This window comes from Globicephala melas, chromosome 14 (genome assembly GCF_963455315.2).
Source record: "Globicephala melas chromosome 14, mGloMel1.2, whole genome shotgun sequence".
Lineage (NCBI taxonomy): Eukaryota > Metazoa > Chordata > Mammalia > Artiodactyla > Delphinidae > Globicephala > Globicephala melas.
The window spans coordinates 80,993,994-81,010,292 of record NC_083327.1 but is presented as its reverse complement, the minus strand read 5'-3'; the positions used below and the strand labels follow the sequence as shown (position 1 = coordinate 81,010,292).

At 52.2% G+C, this 16,299-nt stretch overlaps 1 protein-coding gene across 2 annotated transcripts in view; it reads right to left on the bottom strand.

The window, feature by feature from the left end:
* Positions 1-16,299, bottom strand: part of IGF2R (insulin like growth factor 2 receptor) — a 108,747-nt gene that overhangs the window by 36,778 nt on the left and 55,670 nt on the right. For both annotated transcript variants that reach the window (XM_030853009.2, XM_060283282.1), the window contains 13 exons: positions 16,032-16,179; positions 15,351-15,528; positions 14,565-14,680; positions 13,954-14,122; positions 12,242-12,421; positions 9,836-9,937; positions 8,584-8,685; positions 6,095-6,290; positions 3,077-3,247; positions 2,135-2,278; positions 1,879-2,054; positions 1,529-1,616; positions 859-1,074 (listed from right to left, as the gene is read on the bottom strand). In XM_030853009.2, coding sequence (XP_030708869.1) covers positions 859-1,074; positions 1,529-1,616; positions 1,879-2,054; positions 2,135-2,278; positions 3,077-3,247; positions 6,095-6,290; positions 8,584-8,685; positions 9,836-9,937; positions 12,242-12,421; positions 13,954-14,122; positions 14,565-14,680; positions 15,351-15,528; positions 16,032-16,179 — 1,986 coding nt within the window. The remainder of the gene's footprint in view (positions 1-858; positions 1,075-1,528; positions 1,617-1,878; positions 2,055-2,134; positions 2,279-3,076; positions 3,248-6,094; positions 6,291-8,583; positions 8,686-9,835; positions 9,938-12,241; positions 12,422-13,953; positions 14,123-14,564; positions 14,681-15,350; positions 15,529-16,031; positions 16,180-16,299) is intronic.

Genomic DNA, 16,299 nt, shown 5'->3' with positions numbered 1-16,299 from the left:
ATGGAGGTTCCTTAAAAAACTACAAACAGAACTACCATATGACCCAGCAATTCCACTATTGGGCATATACCCTGAGAAAACCATAATTCAAAGAGTCATGTACCACAATGTTCACTGCAGCACTATTTACAATACCCAGGACATGGAAGCAACCTAAGTGTCCATCAACAGATGAATGGATAAAGAAGATGTGGCACATATATACAATGGAATATTACTCAGCCATAAAAAGAAACGAAATTGAGTTATTTGTAGTGAGGTGGATGGAGCTAGAGTCTGTCATACAGAGTGAAGTAAGTCAGAAAGAGAAAAACAAATACCGTATGCTAACGCATATATATGGAATCTAAAAAAAAATGGTTCTGATGAACCTAGGGGCAGGACAGGAATAAAGACATAGACATAGAGAAATGACTTGAGGACACGGGGTGGTGGGGGAGGGAGAAGCTGGGGTGAAGTGAGAGTAGCATCGACATGTATACAGTATTGAATGTAAAATATTTAGCTTGTGGGAAGCAGCAGCATAGCACAGGGAGATCAGCTTTGCGATGACCTAGAGGGGTGGGATAGGGAGGGTGGGAGGGAGGCTCAAGAGGGAGGGGATATGGGGATGTATGTATGCATACAGCTGATTCACTTTGTTGTACAACAGAAACTAACAGTGTTGTGAAGCAATTATACTCCAAGAAAGATTTAAAAAAAAAAAATCACTCACACACTGTTTTACAGGAACACAGCAGACATTCCTCCTACTCAGGAAAGTTATAATCTTTAGATCTTAAATCATAAGATATAATCATAACATCTTAAATGTGGAATTCCATCCTTTTGCAAAAAGAGAAGAAACAACCATGGTACCTGCCACTTTCTGAAATCCCTGGGGTCCCCGCTTTGCCTGACAGGATGAGATGACTTTGGACTTGTCATCGGTCGAGCAGACACCTGAGGACAGCTTTCCACAGACCCGGAAGTAATAGGTGTATTCACCAGCCCTCACGATGGTGTCATTTAGGCCAAGAGGCTTCAGGTCATACATGTTGCCATGCCTTGGGTCTCTCACCTCACAGTTGTCCCCTTCAAGAACACGAGAAGGGAAGGGCAATTACACACACTCACACCTTGAGGCAAAAGTTCTGCAACTTTTAATCAGCTAAGTACTGTCTTAAAAGAGGCATTAAACATCACTTCCACGTTCTCTCCTTTTGTCTGTATAGATAAGACAAACTGCCTGACAAACAGCTTTCTCGAAAAGCTTAGGTCACAGGATGAAGATCCACTTAAACAAAACCAAACCCCATGTTCATATTCTCAAGCGTGAGATGCCGAGAGTCCATCAGTCTGGGTAGGTGAGGAAAACGTAGCTGGCAAAGTGAGCAATGGAGTGGAGTAAAAAAAATCAAGGATAAGCAGCTGTCCGTCCACTAATGGATGCTTCATGATCATGCATGGGGTTTCACATCTAAGATGCTGTTAGAACACCCCCTACTTCACACATTCACCAGCATCAGTGAGCAGGGCTGGGTCTTACCTTCCACGCGGACGACGGGACAGGCTTCCACGGTTCTCCAGACAAACACATACTCACAGTCGTCCAGGAGCTGAAAGGTCGGGGATCCCTACAACAGAAACCAACAGCTCACTGTGTTCTCATTTATTTAAAAAATGAGTCAAATGGTAGCTAGAACTAATACCCAACTTTTAACCTCCACGAGAAAAATACATGGCACTTACGAAACACATCAGATCTGGGGGGCAACAGCACATTCTAGTCAAACCCCATCGATGGCCTAAAACCCCTGAAAACTCAGGCAAGTTCTACATCAGACAGAAGATCTGGAGACTGGAGGGGCGTGAGAATGAGGCACGGCAGACACGCACCGTCGTGTGGGCGCACTCGAGCGTTATCCTGGTGGAGAAGCGCTGGGTCCCGCACTTGTCGCCGTTGACGTAGACGATGCTCAGGGACCCGTTGGCGGCAACTTGAGGACTGACCTGCACGACGCCCAGGTTCCAGCTGTTGTCTTCCGACACGAGGCAGGACCCCACTGCACTGCCTGGAAGGGCCAGGAAAGCCGATGAACTCGGGGGTGGGAGGAAAGGCAGAACGAACCTGAGTCCACTGCTCGGAACTCACCGTGGCAGCCAGGAATATACGGGAGAGGATTGCAGACACTCAAGTAGAAGGTTCTCCTCTTTCCATCAGCCGAGGTGTCAACCGCAGTCCAAGGCTTCCTGGCTTTGCTTAGGCCGCTCAGATCATACTCGTTCCCAGCGAGGTCTGAAACACATGAAAACGCTGGAACTCCCTGCCTTCCTGGCAGCTTTGGGCACCGTCTTTCAACCCCAAAGACCAAGGATGCACGAACTTAACATTCGTAACAGGGATTTCCCTGGTGGCGCAGTGGTTAAGACTCCAGCGCTCCCAATGCAGGGGGCCCGCGTTCGATCCCTGGTCAGGGAACTAGATCCCACACGCATACCACAACTAAGGAGCCCGCCTGGCACACCTAGGACCCAGCACAGCCAAATAAATAAATATTTTTTAAAAAATAAAAATATTCGTAACAGAGAAATGAGGAGATCCTCAGGAAGCCGAGAGGCTTCTCCTACAGAAACATACACCTGCCCTGACCCTCAAAACCTCCATTACAACAAATCACCACGGGTGTGGAGGTGAGGCTGGGGGCCACCACAAAGAATGAGGGCTGCTGGAGACCCGGCTCAGCATCCAGGTACACCTTACGGAGCTTTATCCTCTTGTTCTTTTCTTCTCTTACACTGTAAGAAGCTCTGACAGTGTACTTGATTTTTTCCCCCTAGTTTTCTTCTCCGTTCTTAACCAGCTTCTGATCCCAAACTACAGCTCAAAACCATTAATTATGTATCTAGATTCTCTTCAAGAGAAGCTTTACAATTCCAGTATCATTCAAAGAAAATATGTAACACATATATCATGCTGCCTGTAAAGTAAAACATACAGTACACAGAGACACATGTGCGCACACACACAGACACACACGCAGGCAAAGACACACGCTTTTGACCGGCCTCTTAATTCCTGGTCCCCCAGCCTCACCCATGACTTGGCAATCCACCGGAGAAGGTACACAGGCCAATGCAGTTTCAAACTCAAAGAATGTGTCCCGGATCCCCAGGTCAGAGTCAATGTCTTGATGCAGGAATCTGGGGGTCCCTGGGTAAACGTCGTCATTGCAGATGAAGCGGATGATGAAAGTATCAGCCCTCCCTGCGAACAAGAAGACCAGACTGTAGGAAACCACAGCAATCACGGTGCAGCCTAACACGCGTGTGGCACCAGGACAGTGTGCCCGGGAACGAGCCTCCAAGCCACCCTCTAAGGCAACCACGGCGAAGCGCCGGGTCTGGTTCAGGGACCCAATCTGAACTACAAAGTGGCCACGTTCACTGTGATAGCGACCCACGTACAGACGGTGTACACCGTGAACTCGGTGTCTTGGCATTCTTCTATTCCAGGAAGTGTGCAAATGCTATATCCGTTTATCCATCCACTCTCCTTTACGGGTTTATTGGACAATATTTACTAAGTTCCTTACTACACACAGGAGTGAAAGAAACAAGAAAACCCTCCCTACTGGGAGCTGACACTCCAGTCCAGCGCCCAAGTAGTAAGCAAAAGGCAACCCCTCACAGACCAGTTGGAAACGAAGGAAAACGCGGCAGGGACGGGGCCTAAGAAACCCCAAGGGTGGTGGGGAAGAGGCATGGCGGTTTCCAACGCAGTGGCCGGGCTCCCTGAGAAGGTGCCATCTGAGCCCCCCCCCCACTGAAGAAGGGAAGAAAAGAAATGAACTGCCTGGCAGTCTTGAGGGGAGAGCACTGCGGACGGAGAGAACAGCAAGGACCAAGGCTCAGGTGGGGAGGATGGGCGAGGATGGGCCTCCCCAGTTCCAGAAGCAGGAGGTCAGCGGGAGTGAGCTAGCACAGTGGCAGGCGACCCCGTCAGAGGAGCAGCCAGTGTCCCTCGGCCACTGGACAGGGCTGGCTGCTACTCTGGGCTCCCGCAGGGCGGGGACCACGGGTGGGTGGTGAGCACCGGAGGCTGCGCTAGGGGAAGAACCCCAGGGTCATCAACACGTTAACCCTCACAGGGGACCAGAGATGCCCGGCTAATACAGGAGGAAACTGAGGCAAAAAGAGGGTAAGGAGCAAGTCTGGGGCAGCACGGCTCTACACTACCAAACGTAAAATAGATAGGTAGTGGGAAGCAGCTGGACGGCACAGGGAGATCAGCTCAGTGCTCTGTGACCACGTAGAGGGGTGGGACTGGGAGGGTGGGAGGCAGGGAGACGCAAGAGGGAAGAGATATGGGAACATATGTATATGTATAACTGATTCACTTTCTTATAAAGCAGAAACTAACACACCATTGTAAACCAATTATACTCCAATAAAGATGTAAAAAAAAAAAAAAGGGCTGGTTATATATGTGCTGTGCCCCTGGGGTTGCCAGCGCCTGGATTCAAACCCAGCAGAATAAGTGTCAGCGGCTGTCAGCCACACGATTAGGGCCAAAAAAAAAAATTATATATAAATGCCTAATCTATTTCATTTTTAAACAGCACTCTGGAACTGCAGAGCAGAAGAATTATAAACCAGAATGACGCACGCTGCTTTCTGGATACTGAAGTGAGTGAGCACCTGACTGTTTTGACCAAGAGTTGAAGAGCTTTCCATCTGTAAAGCAAAGGATTACCACTCCCCCGGCTCTACTAATTCTCCTCTAACCAACTAAAATTATCTCAGTCTGTGGTCCAAACCCTCCCCAACAAATGATACAGAACAAGATCAATTCCCTTTCTAGGACAACCCTTCCAGGATCTGATAGCAGCCCCCAGGCCCCATGTTTTCTGTCCCTGAAGAAGACCCCAATTCTTCAATCCCCTTCACAAGAATCCTGAACTCATTCCTTCGACGCCCTCAGAGTTCTCTTCCCAGCGTGTTCGTGGATCCGTCAGCCTGAGCGCGATGCGCAAAAGTAGCCAGTGACCGCACACTGCCACGGGTGCAGGAGGGCAGAGCCGTCCCCACTCCCTTCTGGATACTAGGTTCCTCTGACGTCGACTCAGACGCCCCTCATGTTTTCCGCCCCACACATCACACGACTGCCCCCTCCTGAGTCCATGCCGGTGTGGTGCACAGAGCACAGGTTCACAAGCCAGAAGGCGCGGGTTCCAACCTCCGCCCTGCCGCTCACTGGCTGTGTGTGTGATGTGGCTGCACCTCTGTGGGCCTCCGATCCTCAACGCAAAGCAGAAGCGTGTGAGTCGGCAGAGCCAGGATGAGGATCGAGAGACCTGGCTGCCAGCCCTGGCTCTGCCCGGCGCTGAGCCAGTGGCTCTGTCCAGGGCACAGGGCCTTCCGGGGCCTTCGTCACCTGTGAAGCAAGAAGGTGGCTAAGCAGAGGGTGTGAGCGCAAATGAGATGCACGGGGTTGGCGGAGAACCAACCCGCTAAGCGCACACAGCACTCCACACGGGGGCACACGCGGCGAGCATTCACGACGGCAGCTGTGACTCCACCACCCCCGTCCTCCCGAGGCCCTCAGACTCGGCCTTGCACCTTATGACACCAAAAATGGCAACGTTCAGTTTACAGTCACAGCTGCAGGAAGGAGTAGAAACGTGAACCCACTGGAGATGCAAAACTGTATTTAAAGAGACAATCAAGACTGAGTAGAGGAATTGGCGGAAAGAAAGAAATTTAGGAAAAAACAAAGTAACTTCTGTTACCTTCACCCACCGCTTCTTTAATACCTGAAAAACACAGCACAAAAGGCCGAGCAAACACACTCCTATCAGAGGAGCCGCTGGAGGTGCAGGTGGAGGACACCTGGGGGCGGGCACAGCAGAGCCTAGTGGCCGGGACCCCTCCGGCCGCGGGATGCACTCAGGCGGCTGGGAGAACACACCAGAGGCTGGGCACGTGGGGCTCAGAGGCGGGGAGGGTGGCCAGGACTCAGAGTCTACAGGCACTCCCGTTACACTCTGAAAGGTTTACAGTCATAGAACCCCCAGGACACCGGTTAGCTGCAAACACAGGGATGTGAGCTCACCTCTGGGGTGGGAAGGAAGCCCCGTGTAGGTCAGAGTTATAAAGCCCTCGGTGGACAGCTGGAGGCTCTTCTCCAGTCCCACCAGCCTTCCTGGCTTCAGATTCTTCAGCTCTTCCGTCTGGGTCTCTGCCTCACAGCCAGAAGCTGGCTTTCCATCCAAGGTGCCACAGACGGGCATCGCGCCGCACACGTTAAACTGCAGGCCAGACAGCGAGAACCACACACCAACTCAGGCCACGTGACTCACCGCGAACATAACCCCGAACAACTCAAACCCTGCCCAGCCAAACAGGGTTGCCTGCTTGTTATCCAAACAATTGCATAATTTGTTCCTTATTAGGCAAATGACCAACTTTCCATGCCTGGGCAATTAAACCCTGAAGCTAGTACATAAAGCAGAAATCAAAGTCCAAACGGCAATGCCCATAAATTGCCTGTAAGGCTTTATTTATACAGCCCCGTATCTCTAAATGCATGAGACACACTGCACGTAACAATGCAGCATATATAAGAGAGGAACTGTAAGTAGCCAGAATTTTACAGTAAAAAAAAAGCATGTATGGTTGAAGTCACATTAATTAAAAGTAAATATAATAGGATACCCCTGTATTTCTTAAAGCTGTTGATACCATTCGATTTAAATCCAGTAGTTGATATAAGGAAGCAGGATATGCTCTTCGGTACGAGACACGAAAAGGAAAGACTTCTCTACAACTGGTATGTGGACGACGTATAAAAGTTAAGAACTACACGTACAAAGTATTTTTCCTTCAGACCAAAGTTTACTACTTAAGAAATGGCCACTTAAGACTACACCCAGGCAGGTGCCCTGCAGCCACATGGGCTGCGTGGTCACAGAAGTAGGGGCAGCTGAGCCCGGCAGGGCCAGGTGATAAGGGAACAGTGCCAAGCAGCCGGCTGGTGGGCGGTGGCGTCCTGAGCCCTTCTGGCAGCACAAGGGCTGTGTCCTGACTCCCAGGAGCCTAGACACCCACTAATCAACTCCACTTCCACTTGCATCGTCCACAGTCTGTCCCTGCTGTCCGCAACTGTGCACCTGCCACCTCCCGCCCCTGCTACTGCACAGGCACAGCCTTTCCGGCCTGCTTCGAGCACACTGTCTACGGGGCCAGCTCTTCCGGTATGTCCACTACAGAGCTCCTCTGCTAGCATGTTCTCCCTGGGCTCGCCGTCTCTGGCATGTCCTCTATGGGACTCTCCTCTTCCGACATGCTCCCTGTGGGGCTCAGCAAAGGTCCTGTCTGCTTCTCACACTCACACCGACAGCCAAATATACTGTCACCTGTGATAACCTGGTACAAGCCGAACTCCAGAACAGCAGGTCTGAGAGGGGGTGGGGAGAGGGAGGGCTGCAAGCCACTGTGCTGCTGAGTGACGAGCCCTGTCAGGTGCCTTCTGGCTCTGGAACAATCCGCAGGCCCTCCCGCATGCGCTGTGCCTGCAAAGTCCCCTTTGCATCAAAGTGCTATGACATTCTCACCCCAACTTCCTGCTTTCAAAGGGTATTCTCTTCTTCCACTGTGGATTTTGCTAGAAGAAGTTAAACCTAAATAAAGATTTTTTAAAAGCTTTCTCCCTGTCTAGCAGCGCTTAGTTTACAACAGAACAGCATTAAGTGGAGATTTTCCTCCTCACCGCTCCAGACACCCTGTCAGGGCCGCCCGTGAAGGAAGCGCCGTCAGAAGATCCCAGAGCACTGCCGTCAGTCGTCTCCCTCTAATAGGGGAATATCGTTTCCACTTGACCAGTGCCTCTGAAACCCCAGTGGGCATCAGAGCCACGTGGGGCCTTGTCAAAACAGGCTGCTGGGGCTTTGCTGTTGGCGCAGTGGTTAAGAATCTGCCTGCCAATGCGGGGGACACGGGTTCAAGCCCTGGCCCGGGGAGATCCCACGTGGCATGGAGCAACTAAGCCCGTGCGCCCCAACCATTGAGCCTGTGTTCTAGAGCCCATGCGCCACAACTACTGGGCCTGCGCTCTAGAGCCTGGGCTGTGCAACAAGAGAAGCCACCGCACCGCAACAGAGTAACAACTAGAGAAAGCCCATGCGCAGCAACTAAGACCCAACGCAGCCAAAAATAAATAAATAAATAAAGTTTAAACAAACAAACAAAAAACCCAGGCTGCTGGGCCCCACCCACAAGACACTGCACCTCCTGCAAGCTCCCAGGCTATGCCCACGCTGCTGGCCTGGGACCACCACTCCAGACGCGTGGCCACGGGTTAGGAATAGCCTGTTTTCTAAAGAATGACACCCTCACATCTGCAGCATAACAGGATGGGGCGACGGTTTCACCTCATTTCCCCTTCAATCTGGGTTTTCTCATCTCCTCCTGGGTAAAAGCTGCCATCACAGGGCCCTGGGCAATTCCTGAGGGCACCCGCCTCCCCTGCAGCCAGCTGCAGGTGACTTCCACGCATCCTCCCATCCTTTCAAGGCAAATCGGAACTCATCACATAAGCCTTACCACAAAAGTCTTCCCGATGCCCGAGACCACATATCCTTGGGAACTGTTTAGTGGGTTCAGATCAAACACATACCCACTGTTGGGGTCCCTGATGGAGCAGGCCTGCAGGAACAAAAGAGGCAAAGAGGCACATTCAAACCTGGTCCATGAGAACATGGCAAAGACAGAGCAGCTCCAAAGCCTGCCCCGTGCGGACTGCACTGACGCTAAACCCCGTCCGAGAAGCAGCCCTGGGAGAACTCACGGCCCCTTCCAATACCGCATCTGAAGCGCTCCATGTGGGACACCAGCTCCGAGACGCTGACCTCATCTGAGCTCCTAAGACTGCTTCACTTACCTGAACAAGACCGCTGCTGACCCCCAAAGAAAAGTGAGGAACCGTAAAGACCCACAAATAAACCCGTCTCTTCCCCTCTTCTAGAAGGATAACGAGCCCTCCCTTCCCCCACCGCCTCGTGTCTTTTTTCCACCCCACCCGCCACATGCAGAGAATGGAGCAGTGGCCACACCCTCAGAAAACACTGCCGGCGGGCCAGGGTGGCGTGCCCCGACTCCCACCCTCCCTGGGTCCCACAAGCCCGGGACTCTGCGCTGGGAACATTCATCTGGGTAAGCCTGGGCTCTGCTGCCTGATGGAGCCCTGAAAAGGGAGGGAGGGAGGGAGGGAGGGAAATCCGTCTCATCATAAAGAAAAACACCCCGTGCTGTGAACACAAGGTGCACCCCTGGGAGGGCAGAGAACACATCTCAGAGCAGCTGGCTGCCACGCTCTGCAGGCAGGGGTTCACCGAGGGCAGGAGCGCGTGCCAAGGCCGAAGAGCGGCGTGAGCCCGGCGCTGCAGCAGGCGCGGGGCTGAAGCAGGGATGCGGCTGGAAGCAGAGCATTAAAACCTTAAACGTCACGTCAAACCACACGGGCTGTGTCCGACAGACGATGGGGCACGTTTTAGGCATGGTCGTGCTATTTAAGCACCCATCTCTGTGGTGACGGACAGCCCAGAGCCACCGCCACGCCTAAGGGACAGCGATGTGGAGAGAAAGGAAGTAACCCAGAGGAGAGCTGGAGGCCCTGGTTCTCATCCCAGGACTGGGAGCCGGGGCTGAGGGAGAGGCTCGCGGGATGACTTCCAGATGCCTGCTGTCGAGGCGGAGGAAAGGCAGACGCTGTAAGGGATTAAGAAGCACAAGGGGAGGGGTGCAGAGCCGGGACACCCGGGTGGGAATGGCCAGAGGCCCGGGACCGCACCCGTACCTGGTCTGTGTCTGTCGTTACTTGGACAGGACAGGCAGCCTCCGTGTTCCACAGGAAGCTGACCACACACTCCCAGCTGAGAGAAAATATGGGATGGGTGTTCTGAAAGGACAAATCCGGGATAAAAGTCAGTATGAGAAAATGGAACTTGCTCTAACCAAAAGAATACGTGCCTGATAAATAAAAAGAGCTAAAATCTATGGACTCTCACGGGACGGTGCTAGGCCAGGTGCTGCACGTGACGCATCTAATTATAACTCAGTGTCCTCAGCCTTCCTACCGAGGAGATGTTCTCTCTTACGCTCGGATGCTGGGAAATTCACCTGAGGTCACGCCAGGAGTCAGTGGTAGAACTGGGATCCAAACCTAGGTCTGAGTCCAGTCCACGCTTCTGAAAACCGTTCTACACCCAGATGCGGAACAAGAGGCAGAGCCCAAGGTGCCGGTGCACGTGATCACAGCCACGCAAGCGCAGACGCAGGCGAGACTGACCTATGGGGCGCGGTATCGGCACGGGGCGGGGGAATGGACCGGGAAGGGGCACACGGAGGCTCCCGGGCTCTATCTGCAGCCGTGGGTCTAGTTACACGGGTGTGCTCATCCCGCGGTGAGTCGCTGACCATCTGGGCACTTTCCTGGGTGTGTTTTCACTAACAAGTGTGATGAGCATTCCTCACCTGAGCCTCAGGACAACCTCTACCCGCCCCCTGTGTACAGATGAGCAAATGGAGGCACCGAGGAGGGGAGACGCCCGCCCAGACACACAGGTGAAGGGGATGCTAGGCTGTCCCGCGCGCCTCACCCACCGAGCGCCCTCTGAAGTCCCCACCCTCTCAGCCGCTGCATCTCCAACAGTGAACTAAACACACACCCATCCCTCTGCCTCACCACGCGGCTCTGGAAAGTCCTGGGGCTGCGGAACTCCCCGGGACATGACCCTCATTCAGTGTTTCCTGGGCCCATGAAATGCGCCCCCCCCTGCAGCACTGATGAGGGATACAGTTAACAGCGTGCAATCGCTCTGCAAACTGACCAGCACCGTCCCAATAGGATGTCACAGGAGAGCTGGAAAAACAAGGGTCCGAGAGAACTGCCTGGAACTGTCCACTATCTCTGTGGCAACGAGACACCAGAGAGAGGAAGCGGAGCAGGATGAGGCCCAGGGAGGGGACGCCCGGACGTGCCCAGCAGGAGGCGAGGGCCGGGCTGGGCAGCCAGCATTCCTTCCTGGGACGGAGAGCAGAACTCGGGAAGCCGACTCTGGCTTATCAGAGTGTGTGTTTACAGCTCAGTTATGCGACACTTTCCTTGCACAACTCAGGCTGTGCTCAGCCAGCTAACATTTTCCTTCCCTTATCAGAGTGACCTTAAGCTCTAGAGACATTATCTCTTGGGAAAACCTCGTGTGCTGGCAAAGGACAGAGAAAACTTGGCGTCTGCAGGACGCCTAGTATGTAAGTGACTGAGGCCCCCTGCCTGCGGAGAGGAGTGGACACACCGGGCCGGGTTCTTGTCTACGAAGTGAGAGGACGCTGTAGCAGACCCTTAAAAAGTGGAACCAGCCCTTGGAAAGAATCTGTGTGATAATAAACATGAGCTCTTTATTATTCCCACTCAGTTTCATCTAAGAGTTTGGCAATTATTCAAAAACACATGTGACCCAGGTATAAATGTAAAGCTCCAGGTTAAAAAAAAAATTAAGTTTAGAATAACAGAGTTCTGGGAATGGACACCAGTGATGCGCGCCCAGCACTGTAGGCGCACTTAATGCCACTCAACTGTACATCTAAAAATAGCTGAAATGGTAAATCTTATGTTAGACACCTTCCACCTCATTGTTTTTAAAAAACCAATGGGGACTATTCCCAATGACCCCGGGGCATTTCTATTTGGAGTTTTCTCTTCTGTTCTGCCCTGGCCGAGGAACTCGGGCCCAGATGCAATCTCCATCACCTCCTCCATTTCCCAGCCTTGATTTTTCATTCCTGCTTTTCTGACGTATTACACACACCTCCCTCCGTGTTCACCCACTGGCCTGAGCTGCACCCAGCCTCAGTCTCCTCTATGAAGTCTGCTGTTTGGACTGAACCGTCTCTAAGACCTATTCTGCAGCCGTGATCCTCAGATCACCAACTCACAGGGACTAACAGGCAGGGCGGCATCTGTGCCACTCAGAGAAAGAACTCAAGTCTACAGAAGACCATACGGTGTACGTCACAAACCAGCAGTAAGAGATCAGGCTTAAAGTTGAGAAGGGAGAGCCACACAAGCACCATCACCGTGCTCCTTGCCCCCTTGAGTTTGTATCACATGCTGGCCTGAAGCAGAATTAAGATCAACCTTTGTCCCTGTGAAGAGACACCCAAAGCAGCCAAGGTCATGGGTGACAAGCAGCGCCTTCCTTACCAGGCTGCCCCTGGAACAGACGAGGTGGATCCTGGTGGTGTAGTTGGTCCGTCTCCCATCGCTGGTGGTACAGGCTGAGCCATTCACATACTCCAGGAGGAGGCTGCCGCTGTCCTCCACCATGGGGCCCGTCTTCGCCATCCCCAAGTTGCTGATGGAGACGATTTCAGAAAATGAACCCTGCAAACAGGCGTGTCCGTTATGTTTCCTTCTGAAAACAACTGATTTCCTCATTACTAACACAGTGGATTCTCATTATTCACAGTAGTTGTGTTCCATAAACTCGCTACCAATGCTGAATTAGTGAATGCTGAACCACCGTTCGTACACAGAGGGGAAACACAGTCAGTCAGCCCTCCATATCCACAGGCTCTACCTCTGCAGGTTCAACCAAATTCAGATCGAAAATATTCAGGGGAAAGAAATTCCAGGAAAAACAAAACTTAAATCTGCCACCAGCATCTACTAACGTAGCATTTACACTGTGTTAAGTATTATAAGTAACCTAGAGGGAACTCAAAAGTGAAGCTGTGTGTAGGTGATGTGCAAATACTGCGACACTGTATGTAAAGGTCTTGGGCATCCTTAGCTGTTGGTATCTGCCGAGATCCTGGAACCAATCCTCACCCCACGCACCAAAAGGGACGACTGGAGGGACCTATATGTACACTTATGTCACACAGACTGTGATCCTGAATACTCAAGATCCTGGTAGATTCTATTTTCTTTATTTTACAAAAGAGAAAACGAAGTTCAGACATGCTAAGTGACTTATCCAAGGCCACCCCACTAACGGGCATCAGAGGAAGGACTCAAACCCCGCCCACCTGGCCAGGAGCTTCCGACACCGCACTGCCCACCCCCCGTGTCTCCACCCTCTGGCCGTCTGGGTAGAAGAGCTGAGACGAGAACGCAGAGCCACGTCAGGCCCCTCTGCGCATGTCCACGGAAGACTGTGAAAGCACCCGGTACTGATTTGGAGTTACAAATAAACATGAGCAAGTAGACAACTTCGCAGATACAGAATCTGAGAATAACGAGGACTGACTGCCCTTTGAGGCCGCTGCTCCGACAAAGAGCACGCGCGCGTATGTACACGTGTACACACCACGGGGTGCTCACTCTGAACCACCAGAGAGCGCTCGCCAGCTTCCCTTAAAACACCTCCAAGCTGCCGTGTAACAGAAGCCAGGAAAGTACATTCCCGACATGCTATTTTTAAAGAAGCACACATACATCTTTATTTTAAGATGCACCGTGTGCACGGAGCCCAGGGAAACATACCAGAGCTCCAGCAGTAACTGCATTCCATCGGATGACAAAGTGCAGCTCGCACCCTGGCGAGAGCTAACACTTGGATCTAGTTCATCCACAGCAACTCTACCGAGCAGGTGGCCCCCTAATTAGTCCAGAAGTAAGAGCTTTGGGAAGCAAAAACTCTTCTTTACAGATGTCTGCTGCTCACGCAGAGACACTTCCTCTGCCGAGTACTGTGAGCACAGGAGGTCCCCGACGCCCAGGCTTTTTAAAATTTTAAATCTGAACAATGACTCGAATAGGATCACATCTGTAGGGGGCAGGGGAGTTCACCCCGAGGCCCTCTCCCACTCAGAGGGCTTCTCGTCAGCAGCCAGGCCTGCTTAGATCTGAGAGTCCCGAAACAGGCCCCTCCACCACCAGGTCCTGGGCTCAGGAGGGGACGGCAGACTCACTTGGTCGTTTTGGTACTTCATCTGGCAAGCGGCCGCGTACCGATCGCAGCCCGGCACTGGGTTCAGAGGTCGACACACGTTTATGTAGTACTTCCTCCACGTGCTGTGTGCCCCGGCGTTGTCCAGGGCATACCAGTTTCCTCCATGACCAACCTCGGATTTTGCTAGCCTGAAATTTCAAAGGGAAATGCATGCTTTTCAAGCTGACAGATTTCGGTGCTATGATTCACTTCTAAGCAGTTAGAGAAATACTGAAGGAAACGTGCCCCGCCCACCAAACTACCAAAGCCGGCACACCTGTGTTCTTGAACTCACTAAATGCAGCCCCCGGCACACCTGGAACTGGCCCCGCACCTCTGCACCGACAGGCATGGTTTAAATGATGCAGTGAAGACTGAGGTTTTGCTGGGCGAAGACTGGTTGATCTCGCACAGGCTACAGGACCATTAGCAGAATTCCTTCTGCTTAAAGCTCCCACCTCGGTCCTGTACCTAGAGCTAACCTGATTCCCTATCATCGGCTGAGTTACATGCTCACCAGCAGGGTCTAATCGAGCTCAGTCAGCGCTATCTGGACTGGGGCCCGGCCAAGGGCAGGCTGACATGCCTCACCTAGAGAGGTCGTACTGCTCCATCGTGGACGGGTCAGTCACCACACACTCCAGGGGCTCCGCCGGGCAGGCGTAACTGCTGTACCACCGGAAGTTGTAGGTAGAGTTATCTTCTTCCTAATCTCAGGACAAGGACAGACATGGGAGGGGTGGCAGAAAAGAGTAATCATTACATAAAGCCAGCATTTCTAAAAAGACGGGGCACTTTTTTCTAAATAAAAACCACAGGAAAGTTAATTTACTTTGCCCATCCCTCTCATTTTATTAAAAGGAAGATTGCCCAGCAATAAATTAAGATGGAAACCTATCTTCTGTTAAACGGGAATAAGGGATGGTTTTGATGCTTTTGTGTGTTTTGTACCCAAAACCAACAGTGTCACGGGCTGTGACTGAGGTGTACAGCCCACTGAAGCAACAGCTCAGAAAATGAATACTGCCCGTGTCCTCTGGCAAATCTAAAAGGATTAATTAAAATCATAGGAGATGATGATTTGCCCAGGAAACCAGACTAAAAATAGCTCTCCTTCTAAATAAAGGTCCCAGGACAGGCTCCTGTGTAAGTCCTGAGGAGCCAGACAGCTTGATGGTTTATCCCCAGGGACCATCCCAGCTCCTACGTCACCCGCAACAGAATCTTGTCTCGCTCCAGAGAAGTCACAGCCCTGTCTTGACCACTTTTTTCTCTTCCCCTGCCTTTACAAGACTGACGTTCTCTCCCTCCTTGCCTGTCGCTCTGCAGACACACACACGGGCACACACATGTGCACACACACAGCACAATTCCTACCTGATATTCAGGGAAACCCACTCCGGCGTCTCGATCACAGAGAAAGGTGAGCAGCGTGGCTCTCGGCGTGTGCCTTTCATTGTTGTAGGGCGTGCCATCTTTGTAATTCAGCTGGATCATCCCGTCATAATACGAAAGCTTAGCGTTACTGCGTCCCAAGTTCCAAGACTTCCCACCACTAAAACAAACAAACAAACAAACATTTCTCAGGAAAGATACCAAGACCAGAAGCTCTGTGATGCTGCGATGCTGAAGGAAGCGCCGGGGACAGCGTAGGGGGTGGCAGTGCCGGGACGGCGGTTAGGACCTCAGCGCAGCGGCGGTGCGAGGGCAATCCCACCCCACACCAGACCCAAATCCACGCTCAGCGCGGCTGGGTTAAGGCACAACTCCCTGGACTAACACACTGAAGGGAGAAGCGTGTACATAAACCCATCCAACAACTGCCAAGTCCCGACTACACAGAAGGGAGGCGCTGCACGAGTCCACTCCTGTCCTGCTCCTTCCCTGGGAAACGAAAGCTCCCAGCAGCATCCTCTGGTTTTCAGTCCAGGTCTTCCCAGAGTTTTAACACTCATCATAAAGCAAAGAGGTCAGCAGACAACACACCTACTCCAGAATAAAACACCTGTGAGCACAAGACACCTAACGAAAGACCGGGAACTGGGAACAGTTACTTGCCTTTTTGACACCTGACAGGCTCCCGAGTCCGGCTGGCAGGAGCCCACGGACACCACACCACACACGTTGATGTAAAACTCGTACTTCTCCGTCTCAACTTTGTAGGCACCATTCTTCTTTGTGAGAGGCGACAAGTCAAAAGAAAACCCTAGAAAAGAATCAAGACCATCCCAGGTCAGCGAGACCACAGCGAAGCAGAGCCCCCTCAGCTCCCGGCCTCCAGGAGAAGCTCGCGGCCGGGCCTGCCCAACGGCTGGGACGGGAGCTA